Genomic DNA, 16,327 nt, shown 5'->3' on the forward strand with positions numbered 1-16,327 from the left:
AATTGACCTGCACCTCCATGGACAGCTGTGAGTCCAAAATGACTCCCAGGCTGCGCACCTGGTCCTTCAGGGGCACAGTTACCCCATTCAGGACCAGGGAGTCCTCCACACCTGCCCTCCTCCTGTCCCCCCAAAACAGTACTTCTGTCTTGTCAGGATTCAACCTCCTGACAAGAAGCAAAAGGTCCCTCAACTCAGGACCCAAACCCTGGAACCACAGAAAGCTCAACAACTTTGGGCAACCCTCCCCTAAAGAAACCTCAACAAGTCCTTGCAATGATAATGGGTAGATCACAGCCAGTCTTTTTATACTGTGAGTAGATGGCAGTCTCTTGGGAGTCCAACCAGATTTCAACTAGAGTCCAAAGAAATTTTCCACACCGGGTACCACCTGACCTTGCTATGCCACTGCATAATGGTTTTCTTTTATATATATATATATATATATATATATATATATATATATATATATATGCAGGTTTTGGTGTCCTCGGGTGTCTTCCCGTGTAAAAGTTGGGGTGTCTAGGCGACGTTTCGACGAGGTCTCACTCGTCATCTTCAGGCTGGTGCTTTCGGCTTCTTGTTACTGGAACAGAGCAGGATCTCAGTGTTTGAGTTCCTATAAATACTGTAGAGGGGGTGTGGTGTATAGCCTCCAATGTTCTGGGCAGAGAGGAAGTTCCCAGGCTAGTGTGCCTTTTCTTCTTTTGTTCCTTAATTACTTGAGAGATATCTTGAGTGATTTCTTGAGTGATATCCTGAGTACCACTTAGGTGGGTCATTAGGTGTGGATTAGTTGTTAAAGTCTTTGTGTCTTGACCTCTTGAACTTTGTGAAGAGTTTTCCTGAGAAGATGGCTGTACTGTACTTAGTTGTGCTCTGGCTTGGCTTCGTGTATAGGGGCGAGCTGTGGTTTTGTGGCTTGTGTCAGCCAGATCTGTGTAGGGATTGCAGGGGGGTGCAGCATCCGGAGGTGCCACCATGGATTGGCTACTGGATGGTGTCTGTAATTCATCTGTGGAGAGGGTCTGGGTTTGGGTCTGGTGTGTTCAAGAGGTCAAGACACAAAGACTTTAACAACTAATCCACACCTAATGACCCACCTAAGTGGTACTCAGGATATCACTCAAGAAATCACTCAAGATATCTCTCAAGTAATTAAGGAACAAAAGAAGAAAAGGCACACTAGCCTGGGAACTTCCTCTCTGCCCAGAACATTGGAGGCTATACACCACACCCCCTCTACAGTATTTATAGGAACTCAAACACTGAGATCCTGCTCTGTTCCAGTAACAAGAAGCCGAAAGCACCAGCCTGAAGATGACGAGTGAGACCTCGTCGAAACGTCGCCTAGACACCCCAACTTTTACACGGGAAGACACCCGAGGACACCAAAACCTGCATTCCTGTACCCGTGAAAATCTACGAAAGCAAATATATATATATATATATATATATATATATATATATATATATATATATATATATAATATTTATTGAAATTTCAAAAAAGGTTACAAAGGTAAGAAAAAATATATATAAAAAAACAAAATACAGAAAAAATAAACACAATTAAAAGTAAGTCCATCATTCCATAACTTATCTTTCATTTACTTGTTTCGCTGACCTCCCCACACCTCCCTTTTTTGTATTCCAGTTCAATTGGTTAACTCAGCAAATCCTTTCCCTCTTTATTTTTATCTTAATCCCTTATCTTAATATAGTATAACTTTACTTTCTCGCCTGTTAAAAATCCATTTTCACCTACTCCTTTCTAGCGTTACTGCTAAGAACCACTGCTAAGAACCACTTAACTTCATTCCGACATCATTCTAACATTCATTGACCTTGCTATGCCACTGCATAATGGTTTTCAATGGAGCCAGTTCACATGTCCAGCTGCTCTGTCATCTGGCACTGAGAAACCAAGTGATGGACACAGACGTGTAAGAAACAGCCTTGAAACTTCAAACTGCTGGCGACACATTTTAGGGTGTGACTCTGTAGATCCTGCCAGACCCAAGGGTTTAGATCTTTTAAGAATGCGTCTCCATTACAGAATCTGGAATAAGCTTTCTCTCTCTGAAGCTGTACATGAAAGCAAGCTTACTGCCTTCTTTAAACCTCTCCCACTCTTAACTTTAAAATCTCTAAAAAGGGTTCCTTTCTCTTTGACTCCTGTCCTTGTGATCTGCTAAAGTGATCAAATACGTCCTTTTCTAAGTTATAAAAGGGTGTAGCCCCCATCCTCCCCTCCCCCATGCCGTAAAGCCCTGTAAGACCGAAATGTAAACAGTTGATGAGTGTTGTATGGCTATAGTTAAGTAGAAAATCTTTTTTCCCAGCCTTTCAAAGGGATGGTCCTCAAGCATATAATGATGTCAGAGGGTGTAGTTCCAAATCAGATGTGGCCAACAGATGGTGTGCTGAATATTATCAGCATGCACACAGAAAATAGTGAATGTAAGGAAAATGTGAATAATGGGGAAAGGGGCAGAAGTTTGGGGATAGGTCTGGTTACACTGCCAGAGTTCAGTTTAGGAATACATTTCACTTGAAAATATGTTTTCCTAGCTAAGGCAGCAACCCTAAACTCTGCATTAGTGAGGTAAAGGTAAAAAGGTAAAGGACCTCTGGACGGTTAAGTCCAGTCTAAGGTGACTATGGGGTTGTGGCACTCATGGCTGAGGGAGCTGGCGTTTGTCCACAGACAGCTTTCCAGATCATGCAGCCAGCATGTCTAAACTGCTTCTGGTGCAATGGGACACCATGAGAGAAACCAGAGCACACGGAAATGCCGTTTACCTTCCCGCCACAGCAGTACCTATTTATCTACTTGCACTGGCATGCTTTCGAACTGCTAGGTTAGCAGAAGCTGGGACAGAGCAACAGACTGAGCTCACCCCATCACACAGATTCGAACTGCCGACCTTCTGATCGGCAAACCCAAGAGGCTCAGTGGTTTAGACCACAGTGCCACCCACATCCCTCTGAAGAGAGGAAGTCCCACTGAACTTAGTGGAACTCTCGTTCTGATAAAACATGTAAGATTATGTGGCAGAGACTGTACATAATTCCTTGAAATTCTCCATTAGGGCTCTTCCATTATCCACCAGTCCTAACCATCTTGCTTGCCTTCTTACTTGTAACCAGTCCAGAGGGTGGCACTGACTGGCAGGCTCCTCCTTGGTTTCAAGTATCGGAAGATTTGGGACAGACAAAATAATAATAATAATAATAATAATAATAATAATAATAATAATAATAATATAATTTATTTATATCCCGCCCTCCCCAGCCAAAGCCAGGCTCAGAGCGGCTAGCAACTGTAAAAATAACACAGTTTACATAAAATCACAATCAATTAATCAAAATACATTCTAAAAACAATTCATTCTAAAATCAATTCAGCGTCAAATTAATGGCAACCATTGGGCTAGAGTTCTATGAGGATTACAGAAGGAGGGGGTCAGACTGTGTCTTGGCCAAAGGCCTGGTGGAACAGCTCTGTCTTGCAGGCCCTGTGGAAAGATGTCAAGTCCCGCAGGGCCCTAGTCTCTTGTGACAGAGCATTCCACCAGATCGGGCCACGGCCGGAAAAGCCCTGGCTCTGGTTGAGTCCAGCCTCACCTCCCTGTGGCCCAGGATCTCCAAGATCTTTTTATTTGAAGACTGTATGGTCCTCTGTGGGACATTCCAGGAGAGGCGGTCCCACAGGTATGAGGTCCTAGGCAGCGCATATTTAAACTGTGGAACTCCCGCAGGAGGCAGTGACAGCTTTAAAAACAGATTAGACAAATTCCTCGAGTAGTGGCCTATTCATGGCTACTAGCCATGATGGCTATGCTCTGCTTCCACAGTTGAAGGCAGCAATGCTTCTGAAGACCAGTTGCTGGAAACTACAGGAGGGCAAAGGGCTCTTGTGCCCAAATGCCACTTGATTGTTTCCCACAAGCAACTATTCAGCCACTGTGAAAACAGGATGAAGGACTAGATAGGCCATTGGCCTGATTCAGCCAGCTCTTATTATGTTTTTAGTGTTGTTGCCCATATAGTACACAGCTGTGAGAAGGAAGGGGGCAATCAAGAATTTGTTGTTGTTGTTTAGTCGTTTAGTCGTGTCCGCCTCTTCATGACCCCATGGACCAGAGCACACCAGGCACTTCTGTCTTCCACTGCCTCCCGCAGTTTGGTCAAACTCATGCTGGTAGCTTCGAGAACACTATCCAACCATCTCATCCTCTGTTGTCCCCTTCTGCTTGTGCCCTCCCATCTTTTCCAGCATCAGGGTCTTTTCCAGGGAGTCTTCTCTTCTCATGAGGTGGCCAAAGTATTGGAGCCTCAGCTTCAGGATCTGTCCTTCCAGTGAGCACTCAGGGCTGATTTCCTTCAGAATGGATAGGTTTGATCTTCTTGCAGTCCTTGGGACTCTCAAGAGTCTCCTCCAGCACCATAATTCAAAAGCATCAATTCTTCGGTGGATCAGCCTTCTTTATGGTCCAGCTTTCACAACTAATCAAGAATTAGTTGGCTCTGATTCTACTTACTGATGGTCTCCTTGCCGTTTGCTCCCTCAGTCTAGTGGGCACCAACCATCATTGGCTGTGATCAAACACATGGCCAGCCAAGCTGTGCATGAAACTGAAGTCATTTCTTTACTTGCAGTAGACCCATTGAAAGCAATGGACCTAGCTTAGTCATGTTCATTAATTTCTTGAGTAAAACCTAAGCTGAATACCATCCATGGAGTTGAAGACCTGAACTATTACAGTCGTACCTTGGTTTTCAAACAACCTAGTTCTCGAACGTTTTGGCTCCCGAACGCCACAAACCCGGAAGTGACTATTCTGGTTTGTGAACTATGTTTGGAAGCCAACGTCCGACGGGGCTTCCGTGGCTTCAGATTGGCAGCCAATCAGAAGCCGCGCTTTGGTTTCTGAACGTTTTGGAAGTCGAATGGACTTCCGGAACGGATTCTGTTCCGCTTCCAAGGTACGACTATTTATTTTATTTGTATACTGCCCTATATCTGCATGTCTCAGGGTGATTAACAACATAAAGTCACAATATAAAAACACAAAATACATAATAAAAACAATAACCCAATAATCCCCCCCCTTCCAAAACACATTTTTAAAGGGCTTTGGCTGTCAATCAGCCGAAGGCCTTGTTAAAGAGAAACGTTTTTGCCTGGCACCTAAAGGTGTATAATGAAGGCGCCGGCTGAACCTCCCTGGGGAGAGCATTCTACAGTATCCTCTTTGAAACTGCAGGGGATTCTGGGCTGCTCCTTTCAGATTGCACACAGCTTGCAATATTGCTGTTCCAAGCAATGACTTCAGTTGCTTGCACAGCTTGGCTGGCATGACGGTACCACTGCATGCATCACATCATAATTGGAAGTTATTGTAGCCAGAGAAGTTGCTGGAGAATCTTAATCGGAATGATGGGGACTTGGCTAGGTTCCTAGTTCTTCCCCTTATTTGATGTTTGCTGAAAGCTAAGAAAAATTATACGCAACCCTGGGTGCCACTGAACTGGTACATATGGTACCTTTTCCCTCCCTGTATTGTTTGAAGTCTGGTGTTTGATTGCTATATATGAGATCTGAGGATACATGCCAAATAAAAATGTTTGAAATGTAGGAGGGGGTGTATTCCACCTAGGGATGGCAAACCTTCCTAATTAACACTCTGAAACAATGCGAGCCGAAACACAGCAACCCTTTGGAATTCACACTTCTCTGAATTTTTCAACTTAGCTGTCCAGTCTTCACGTAGTGTGTACAAAATTCATATACTATGGCAAAGATTACGTAAGAGGCATACAGTGGTACCTCGGGTTACATATGCTTCAGGTTACACACTCCACTAACCCAGAAAGAGTGCTTCAGGTTAAGAACTTTGCTTCAGGATAAGAACAGAAATCGGGCTCCGGCAGTGCAGCGGCAGCAGGAGGCCCCATTAGCTAAAGTGGTGCTTCAGGTTAAGAACAGTTTCAGGTTAAGAACGGACCTCCGGAACGAATTAAGTACTTAACCCGCAGTACCACTGTATATTACTTTAAACTGCATACAGAAATGCATTACATTGGACAAAATTGCACACGAACATTTGTATAGTAGGATAAATTTGCATGAGGTTTTTTTAAATAGAAGATTGACAAATCGTTGTGGAAATGTGGAAAACTGAATTTAGGATTGGAGAAATGAGAAGACGAGAGAACCTGAAATTGACAAGATTATCCACCCCTAACTACCACCTTCATTTTCCTCCTCCCCACTGTTTTCATCCTTGGATCTTGACTGTTTTCACACACACACAAATATCGCATCCTGTAGAATTCTATCTGTTACATTTTATCTGCACAATCAGAATGAATTTCAGGAACCAAAAAGTCATACTGGAAAATACGGTCTTTGAGCAGTCTGGCCCCAAAATTACAACTAGGCATTCTGTTTTGGTGACTGTAATCCTGGTTCAAGGAGCCATTTAGTACCTAACTTATATATCTGAGTTTCTAACCCTGGGGTATGAGGAGTATGTCACTTGTTGCTGATGCCTCTGCTGTGACCCACTCACAGATCCAGGCCCATATAAGCAGCCTATAGCCAGTTTTCTGGAAGACAGTTCCATTGAACTCCTTTGAATAGACTTGTCTAGGCTGAGTGGACTTGAAGGGTTGTGCTAAGTCTTGCCCTATTGAAATGCAACCCAGGATTAAAGGAGAACTTTCTGAGATACTGTCTCTCCCCACCCCCCATGCAATGCAAATCTATGCATCTTTACTCAGAGGTAAAGCCTGTTGAAATTATTCCCACCTTTACACAATGCTATGCATACTGACCTGGGAGTAAGCCCCATTGAGCATTGTGCAATGAATTTCTGAGTAAAGATGCACAGTGCTAAACAGCAAGTCTCTCTGTTCCTGGAAAGGTTTTAATATATACTCTTTGCTTATTACTGTGGTGCCTTCGCATCTTGTTCACTTGTTAAGTCTTGCATTCTTGTTAGATCATGCATAACTTGCAGAGTTTAGCATTACGGAGATTCCAGAGACAGACAAGCTAAGGATGCCAAAAGTTGCCAGATTCTATTTCAAGTTCTGAAAGGGCTCAGCCTATATATAGTCTGACACCTCCTTTCTCTCTCTCTCTCTCTTTAAAAAAGACCTTCTAATATTAGTATAAGCAACACGGAAGAACAGCACAGCTGATGAAGTCACTTTGCGCTTCAAGATTTCTCTAGCAAGTTAAGACTTGAAGCTGGAGGATATTGTACAACTTTTCCGAGACACTTGTAACAGCCGACTGACAAGTGTACGAATTTTTGGAACTCTTGCTCATGGTTTTGTCACCTTGGAAAAATGATTGCTCTAGGGTTTTGTTTTTAAAGGGAGCTAATAAACTGTGCGTGTGTGTTTAGGCTTGAAAAAATATGGGGTCACTCTTGGTGGTTTATATTTAAAATTCATGAAAGCATAACAGTAGGAATTCCATACCCAAGAAAGGCTGGGTTTCATCTCAAATATTGTTTTGCTGGTGTGTAACGTAATACAGGTATGGTGCATTTCAAATGTACAAAGCATTTAACATACATTTTCTCAGTTCTCCCTCTTACAGTCCTGTAAGGAAGGCAAATTTTATCCCCATGTTGTGGAGGGAACGTTGAGACCAAGAAAACAGTGAATCATATGAAACACCTTGTGAATTGATTGCTGTGATGAACTTTGAACTAGGGAATTGCACACATTAGTTTGCTGCTACACTGTATATTCCTGGTATATGCAATTTATAGGTACCAGGAAGGCTATGAAAAGGACAACTCTTTTATTACACAATGCATTGGGACTTAGCAGTTCTAGGTCAGGAATCTAACAAGAAGCCTTAATGGGAGCATAGTATCTAGATCTCAAGAAGTATTGAGTACCTCTCTATTCTACTTTTGTCGGACTACACTTTTGAGTACTACGCCCAGTTCTGAGCACCACAGTTTAAGACTGATATCAGTAAACTGGAATGTGTCCTGAGGAGAGTGGCAATGATGTAGAAAAGGGAGTGGAAATCTAATCTTATGGAGAGAGGTTGAAGGAGTTGCAAGATATGATTAAAAGACTATATGAAAACCTTTTTTTAAAAAAACTGTCATATAAAATGATCAGATATGTTTTCCGTCAACTCAGAGGGTGGTACCCAAGTCAAAGGGATTTATTAGACTAAACATTAGGAAGAGCTTCCTGATGGTACAATCTGTTCAACAGTGGACCTGCTTGCTTCAAATAGTGCTGGTCTAACCTTGGAAGCTGGATGGCCACTTATTAGAGATGGCCACTTATTAGAGATGGAAGCTGGATGGCCACTTATTAGAGATGCTCTAGCAGCAGAGTTCCTACATCAGCAAGGGTTGGACTAGATGGCATTTGAATTCCCTTCCAACTCTCTATGAACTACAAGAGGTAGTTAGAAGCAGCTGGTTCTGTTACATCTTGGTACTGCAGGACCAGGGAGAGCTCCCAGAGACTACAGGAGTTACATCCCAAATGGGAAAGATAATTTAAAGGGACAGCACCCTGGAACTGAGCCATGCAATGTGGCACCACTGGATGGGTTTAGACTGCGGCCACTGCCAATTTCTATTCCTTGGACAAAATGTTTGATCTGCCAGTCCCTGGTTCAATCTCCTAACTTGATTCCTTAGGGGATCAAGGATCTCCTAGGTAGACAATCCTGGTTCAAGTCCATAAATAAGAGGTGTAGTCATATGGGGAGAGGGATAAGATACACCATAGTTTGTAGGAATTGGCAATTTCCTGCTTAAGTGAGCCATTATCCACTAGTGTGTTTTTCTTGTTTTGCATTTTGGTCTGTGCAACATAAAATACAGCCGTAAAAAGGACCCTTAATGCACATCTGTCTCCGAGGAGATAAGCAGAATTGCATCCAGAAATATAGTTTGCTTGCGTCTTCTCTGCAGCTGCTTTCAATTGTCCTCTGGTTGTACCCTACATGAACCAGGTCACGTTGACCTAAGAAAACAATGCGATGTGAGGCACCATGGTGCTGATCCAGATAAACCCAGGTCATTTAGAGCCCTTACATTTGTAGGAGAGCAGAACATCAAATGGGGGGAATCAAGGGTGAATGATAGTGACTTGCATTCCCCCCCCCCCCGCTTTTGCTCTTATTTGCAAGGCATTTTAAGTAGACATGCAGGGACCTGAGACTTGCTATGTTCCCCTGGCACACACAGTTGCAAATACCCAGTTATCACTGTCCAACATATGAAAGACCATCACATCCCACCATGGAGCCCATAACAAAGCAATGGTTTATCTGGTGATTATTGCCTGGGCTTGTAGCACAAGATCCAATCAACAGGTATCAGACAGGACTAAGTAGCAAGTACAAAAGCTTATTGACAAAACCTAACATTTCCCAAGATATTCTATAGAAACGCTTTGGGAATTTTGAACTACATTTCCCCTGGTGAAGAAGTAGCTTTTTATAAGCTCAAAACATGATTCATTTGGCTCTGTTGTTAATGCAGCATCCAAGATAGATAAATACGTGCCAGCATTTTATGTAGTTTGAGCAGAACTATAACCAGATTGCACATGATTGTTTGCAATGATTCTACCATTACTGCTCCCTGTTTTTTCAATATTACATATGTCCCCCCTCAATCAGAATTTGGAAGCTATATCTTGCAGCTTATAGCTCTGTCATAGGTGTCATAAACCTATTTCCCTCTATCTAGCTGTGGGGAACTTGTGGCCCTTCAGATGTTGTTGGTGAGGCTACCTGACCTCCCTGTGGCTGAGTCGATGCTGCATACCAGAATGGAGAAGGGAAGGGGGAGAGGTTGTGGCAAGTTCAGTGCAAATGCACAGGTAGAGGCAACCTAGTGCTCCCGTCTGCCTGTTTGCACCGCACCAGCCTCACTGCCCCTGTATCCCAGAATACAACAGCAACTCAGGCAGAGGAAGATCAGGTAAGCGGTGTAGCCTTGCCATGCACTCCACTGCTACTCCATCTCCCATCATTCCTGACTATCGAATACATCAGCTAGGGAGTTGGAGTCCAATGAGTGCCACAGGTTTCCTTATCCCTGCCTTGAACTAACCCGATCATCTCTTTTATCCAGAAGTATGCTTAAGTAACCATGACCTGTCTTGATTCATTGCAGATGCATTGCGAGAGGTTTCTATGTATCTTGAGAATACTTGGAACCACACTCTTTGGGGTGTCCCTCCTGCTTGGGATCTCCGCTGCTTACATTGTTGGCTACCAGTTTATCCAAACGGACAACTATTACTTCTCCTTTGGACTCTACGGCGCCATTCTGGCATCGCACCTCATCATCCAAAGCCTGTTTGCCTTCCTCGAACACAGGAAAATGAAACGGTCTCTTGAGACGCCCATCAAGCTGAACAAAACTGTTGCCCTTTGCATTGCTGCCTACCAGGAGGACCCCAACTACTTAAGGAAATGTTTACTTTCCGTGAAAAGGCTCACCTACCCTGGAATTAAGGTGATTATGGTCATCGATGGGAATTCTGAAGATGACGTTTACATGATGGACATTTTTAGCGAAGTCATGGGCAGGGATAAGTCTGCTACTTACGTCTGGAGGAATAACTTCCACCAGAGAGGCCCGGAGGAGACGGAAGAGTCGCATAAAGAGAGCATGCAGCACGTCACTCAACTGGTCCTGTCCAACAAAAGTGTCTGCATCATGCAAAAATGGGGTGGGAAAAGAGAAGTGATGTACACAGCGTTCAAAGCACTGGGGAGAAGCGTGGATTATGTGCAGGTAGGTATGAAAAAGCCCTTCTTCACTGCCAAGTAAAACAAGCCTCCAAAGAAAGCAGGTCTTGTACATCTTGTGCTGGACGTTGCAGTGCGTAGCCTATCCTAGTCCCTCAGTGAACAGAGCGCCCCTTTCACTCTCCATTTGGAAAACAGCAGGGCTGTTGAAAAGCTTTAGCTTCTGAAATAGTTAAGGCTGGTCAGATAGTACACAGTGACACGTCATGCTGGTGCAGGGCCAGTTTTAAGGGGATGGGCAGAATCTGACACTGAGCTGTGCAGTTACTTAACTTAGAAGCGTTCACAAACCATAACAAATTCAGAAACCAGTACACCGGGGGGGGGGTGTGTGTGTGTGTGTGTGTGGCACTTACGTGCCAAGGCCCCGTGACCTGCAGTTCCCTAATGGACAATAAACACATGGACATGAGTATTTTGGTTTATGGGTTCAAATAGGCCACAACTTTATTGGTTACAGATGTGAGCGGTTTGGCTTAGGCATTGGGTGAAGCCAGGCTAGATCTCTACTACAACCTGCCTGCAGGAAGTCCATCTAAGAGTAAACCACCAATAGGGGAGCCCTATGACGTACATCAAATAGGGGTACCCCGAGGGGTTCCCACTGGGGTTGTGACATGGCCCTAGCCCACGTCCGACAGAATTGGACAGAATCCACACCCCCGGATCCCTTTAACAGGATACCCTTACTGAGAGGGGCAGGCAAAGGCTACAACCTCCCCTCCATCCAAACAAAGGCTTACCCGATGCCTAACCTCAATGCCTAACCTCACAAAGAGATTACCTTACCATATTCATTGCATACTGGACCTTAACTCATGGTCCAGTATGCAATGAATATGGTAAGGGGAGCACCCCAAAACCTGCAAATGATATCTATGATTACTTGGACCCCGAAGCATCACCAGTTTGAAATTGGGACAAACATTGTGGCAGCCATTTCTTCTCTGAATGATATTCTTTCCCCAATCATATTTTTTAAAGCAGGGATAGATTCTTTGCCTCTGTTTACACATGCTTCTGTTTACCATATCTGTTTATTGGCAGTTGTTTCTAAATCCGTAGATTAATCACTTGCTGAATTACATAACCCGCAACAGCAGTTGGTGGGGTGGTAGCACTTATCTGCCCTATCACCTGTGTTACTGAGAAGGAGAAGGGAGAGGTGGTGGTTTGGCCAGCGCAGTGCAAATGCACTGACAGAGCCAACCTGTGCTGCTGCCAAGTGCGTTTGCATTCTGCCGACCTCACGGCCAACTCACTCATGGCTGTCTCACCCTTCCCAGTACACTGCAGTGATGCAGGTGACAGTAGGTCAGGTAAGCACCACTCTCCTACCTTGCTGACCACTGCTGGTAACCTGCATGATGGCTACTAGCAGAAGCAGCTTGCGAATGAATCAGGGTTATAAGACTGGAAAGACAGCAGTTATAGACTCTCAGTGGGCTGTTGGTCTGAAGAAGAGCATTGCAGTTTCAGTGTGGGTTGCTATTTACTCATCTCACGTAACTGTTTCAGAGGGGATCTCCCACTATCTATTAGCTTACATCATTAGGGGAAATGCTCTGTTTCTGGGAACTTACTTGAATTCCAGCCAGTTCCTTCAAAAGGCGAAAGCGATGGAGCTATACTAGGGAGTTCCTGACGAGGAACTCTGAACTGCAGCTGATCCTAGCAGAGCTCCCAGTCAGAAACAAAAAGTCCCACTTACAAAGGGACACTCTGGATTTCAATTTTAAGTGCCCAGCTTTTCCTTTGTAGCGGCATCCAGAGGTACCCCATACCTATGATGGGGTATGGGGCACAGTTTGTCAGAAGCAGCTCAGCAAGCAAACTTGGGACTCACACCAGGCCCACAGGACAGAGGTTCCACCACTGCTGAGCTAAAGGAAGTAGTGCGACTCATGCAACATGTTGGCGATTAATATACAGAGAATAATAAATTATACATTCTTTATCAACCTTCTGAGAAAAATACAAAACATTAAACAAAGCCACAAGAGACTTGCGAACTACCCAACCTAAGATGAACTTGTAATGTCTTGTTTCAATAGGTTTTTCAAATGCTTAACTCAGTCTTTTAGATAAGTTCATGCAGATACCAACAAGAGGTAAGTTTGGTGTTATTCGCAATACCGAGAGATGCTAGTGGAGTTGTAGATAGATGTTAATGAAGTTGGCAGTCCAAGTAATCAAGAGGCCACTGTTTGCCCCCAATGGGGCCCTTTTACTGGGGCTTGCAGGTAGCACACTCCCAAGATAGTTTTCCAGGCTTCTTGAGTGGTCTAATCTCAAAGTCTCTATACGTATATTGATATTCAATCTTATAGAGAATACCAGCGAGGCACCGTTTTCCATAGGGAGGAGCTCAGAGACTCTGCCTCCACATCTGAGCCCCATTCCCAGAAAAGGATGCCCCGCTGCCACCTGCCGGCTTTTCTCATTGGCTTTGTGGGTGTTTCCTCCCCCCCCCCCACAATTATATTATTGTGGGTGCCAGGGCACCCTTGGCCCACTGGAATTGGCTCCTATGGAGGTGTTTCAGTGGCAGCAGGTTTAGATGATAGTAGATGAGATAGTCCCATAACCTGACTCTACAAGAGTGTCCTATGTTGTTTTGAAGGGGTAGACCAACCCCCTATCTCTGGCAATCTTTTTCTGCCTCGTTTGCTTTTAAGCAAAAAATATATAATGGGTACCCAATCCAATGGGATTGAAGTTGCCTCGCTGTGTTATTTAACTAGGCCAGTTTCTTAACTGGTGTAAAAAAACTGCCTTCATTTATATCTACAAATTGTTGAAAGCATCATTCGTGTTGCTGCTGCTTGCAAATAAGGTCTCTCTTAGAAAGGTCATAGAATCTTGGAGCTCGAAGGGACCCACGGGTTATCTAGTCCAACCCCCTGCCCTGCAGGAATCTCAGCTAAAGCATCCATGACAGATGGCCATCCAACCTCTGTTTAAAAGCCTCCAAGGAAGAATACGCTAATCTTTATCATCTTTATTGTCATTGTCCCATACAGAACAACGAAACTGAAAAATCTACATAAGACATTCAGAAACCAACAAGCCTGCTATCCCAGCCTGGTTAGCCCCCTAAAAACTCTGATACCCCATTTTTAAATACAATATACTCCCATAGAGACTCCTTACACTGCGTTTAAAACCAAAATTGCATTTGGATAGAAACTGTTTCTCAGGTGGCTAGTTCTAGTCTTTATAACCCTGTACCTTCTTCCAGAAGGCAGAAGCTTAAAAGAGATCATTTCCGGGGTGCGCACTATCCTGCACTATCTCTGCAGCTTTCTTATGGCACCTGGAAGCATGGATTTGACCCAGTTATTCTCTCCGCAGTCTTTATAACCCTGGACAGCATTGTTTTTCCCCTGACAGTGCAGCTCCCAAACCACATACACAGATCATAAGTTAAGACACTCAAGAGTACAATGGTAAAATGCCATCAACAGGTCCTTTGAGAGATTGTTTTTCCGGAGAATTCTCAGAGTCCACGGCTTCTCATGGGAATCTGTTCCACTGTTTTTAACAGGTCTTACTGTCAGAAACTTTTTTTGAACGTTTAGCCGGAATCTCCTTTCTTGTAACTTGAAGCCATTGGTTCGGGTCCTACCCTCAAGAGCAGGAGAAAACAGATGTGCTCTGTCTTCCATGTCACAACCCTTGAGATATTTGAAGATGGCTATCATATATCCTCTCAGTCTCCTCTTTTCCAGGCTAAACATACCCAGCTCCTTCACGTTTTCCTCTATACTCTATTCCAGGAGAGGAAGAATAGCGTCTGTACCATAGCCTGGGTCCTGGGTGCCCCTACCAGTGGTGACTGGTGTCCAGTGGGGCTGGTGAGGCAGAAGGCAAGGGGACTGCAATATGGGAAACCAGAGCCAATGACCGGCAACTCATGGTTGGTTGTAAATAAGGAGGCAGACAGGTGGGGGTAGGTTGAGGTTTGGGGGCACTGCCCCATTGTGGTTATGGAGCAGCCTTCAGTGGCCCTACCACAGTCATTAGGGTCTGGGAGTCACCTGCCACACAGAATTCACCCCAGTCCCTTGAACACCCAACACAGTGTCAATCTGTGGCAGTGTCTTTGTGCCACAAATGCCTCACACCAGGACCTGCCTATCTGCATTCCTCCAAAGTGAAGAGCCCTGAACTTTGGTAGCAGACATCAGCTTTTGAATCCTCACTCAGCCCTGAAGCTCATTGGGGGCCAATATTTACACCATACAGTCATACCTCTTGTTAAGTTTGCTTCAGTTAAATCTTTTCAGGTTGTGTCCTGCAGTGACCCGGAAGTACCGGAAAGGGTTACTTCCAGGTTTCGCTGCTCGTGCATGCACAGACACTCAAAATGACGCCACTTGCATGCGCAAAAGCGGCAAATCACGACCTGCGCACGCAGAGACACAGGTTGCATTCTGCTCATGTTGCGAATGGGGCTCCGGAACGGATCCTGTTTGCAACCAACAGAGAGGTACCACTGTATATGTAAAACTTCTATAAAAAGGTAAAGGACCCCTGACAGTTAAGTCCAGTCGCAGATGTCTCTGGGGTTGTGGCGCTCATCTCGCTTTACAGGCCAAGGGAGCTGGCATTTGCCCGCAGACAGTTTTTTCGGTTCATGTAGCCAGCATGGCGAAGCCACTTCTGGTGCAACAGAACACCAAAACCAGAGCAGTGCACGGAAACACCGTTTACCTTCCCGCCGGAGCGGTACCTGTTTATCTACTTGCACTTTGACGTGCTTTTGAACTGCTAGGTTGGCAGGAGCTGGGACTGAGCAACGGGAGCTTACCCCGTCGCGGGGATTTGAACCGCCAACCTTCTGATCGGCAAGCCCAAGAGGCCCAAGTGGTTTAGACCACAGCACCACTAGTAAATGCTCATGGCTTCCCTCAAAGAATATTAGGAGCTTTAGTTTGTTGCGGGTGCTGAGAGATGTTGGGAGACGCTCATTCCCCTTGCAGAACTACAGATCTCAGAATGGCTTAATAACCAGGAGAAACTGTGGCTCGGTTGTGAGGGGAGTAGAGGCCTCTTAAACAGCAACACCCACAACAAGGAGCTCCCATAATTATTTGGGGGAAGCCATGATGGTTTAAAGTGGTATCATGGTACTATTGAATGTGGCCTATTGGGACATTCTTCTCCCTCCCTCCCTCTTTCTGTCTCTTGGCCCCAGTCTACCTCTCTGAAAGGATAAAATGGGGGCAACCCACGCCCATGTATTCCTCCCCAAAGCTCAACGGCAATTATAAATACAAGTAGCCTGCGTGAGTTAGTTCTTTGTTTGTAAGCTTTTTGCCCCTTCCATTTTACCAGGCCTAGTAAGGAAGGGGGGGGGTATGTCTATGTCAGATGCAGCCCAGCTGGCAAATAATCCTTGCCTGCAGCTTGTACTTTGCAAAGGGGGTGGGTGGGTGCTGCCTAATTCATTTTTAAGTGAACGGTGTCACTGAGGCTTTAAAGGCCAAGCTTTTGCCT

At 44.7% G+C, this 16,327-nt stretch overlaps 1 protein-coding gene and 1 long non-coding RNA gene across 2 annotated transcripts in view; both read left to right on the forward strand.

Moving 5' to 3' along the window:
* The window catches only part of LOC309349192, a 611,395-nt gene that overhangs the window by 389,112 nt on the left and 205,956 nt on the right, over positions 1 to 16,327 (forward strand). The gene's annotated exons all lie outside the window — the stretch shown is intronic.
* Positions 1 to 16,327, forward strand: part of HAS2 (hyaluronan synthase 2) — a 41,587-nt gene that overhangs the window by 16,463 nt on the left and 8,797 nt on the right. The window contains exon 2 of the mRNA XM_081874365.1: positions 10,185 to 10,811. Coding sequence (XP_081730491.1) covers positions 10,185 to 10,811 — 627 coding nt within the window. The remainder of the gene's footprint in view (positions 1 to 10,184; positions 10,812 to 16,327) is intronic.

This window comes from Podarcis erhardii (assembly GCF_964252035.2).
Source record: "Podarcis erhardii genome assembly, chromosome: 8".
Lineage (NCBI taxonomy): Eukaryota > Metazoa > Chordata > Lepidosauria > Squamata > Lacertidae > Podarcis > Podarcis erhardii.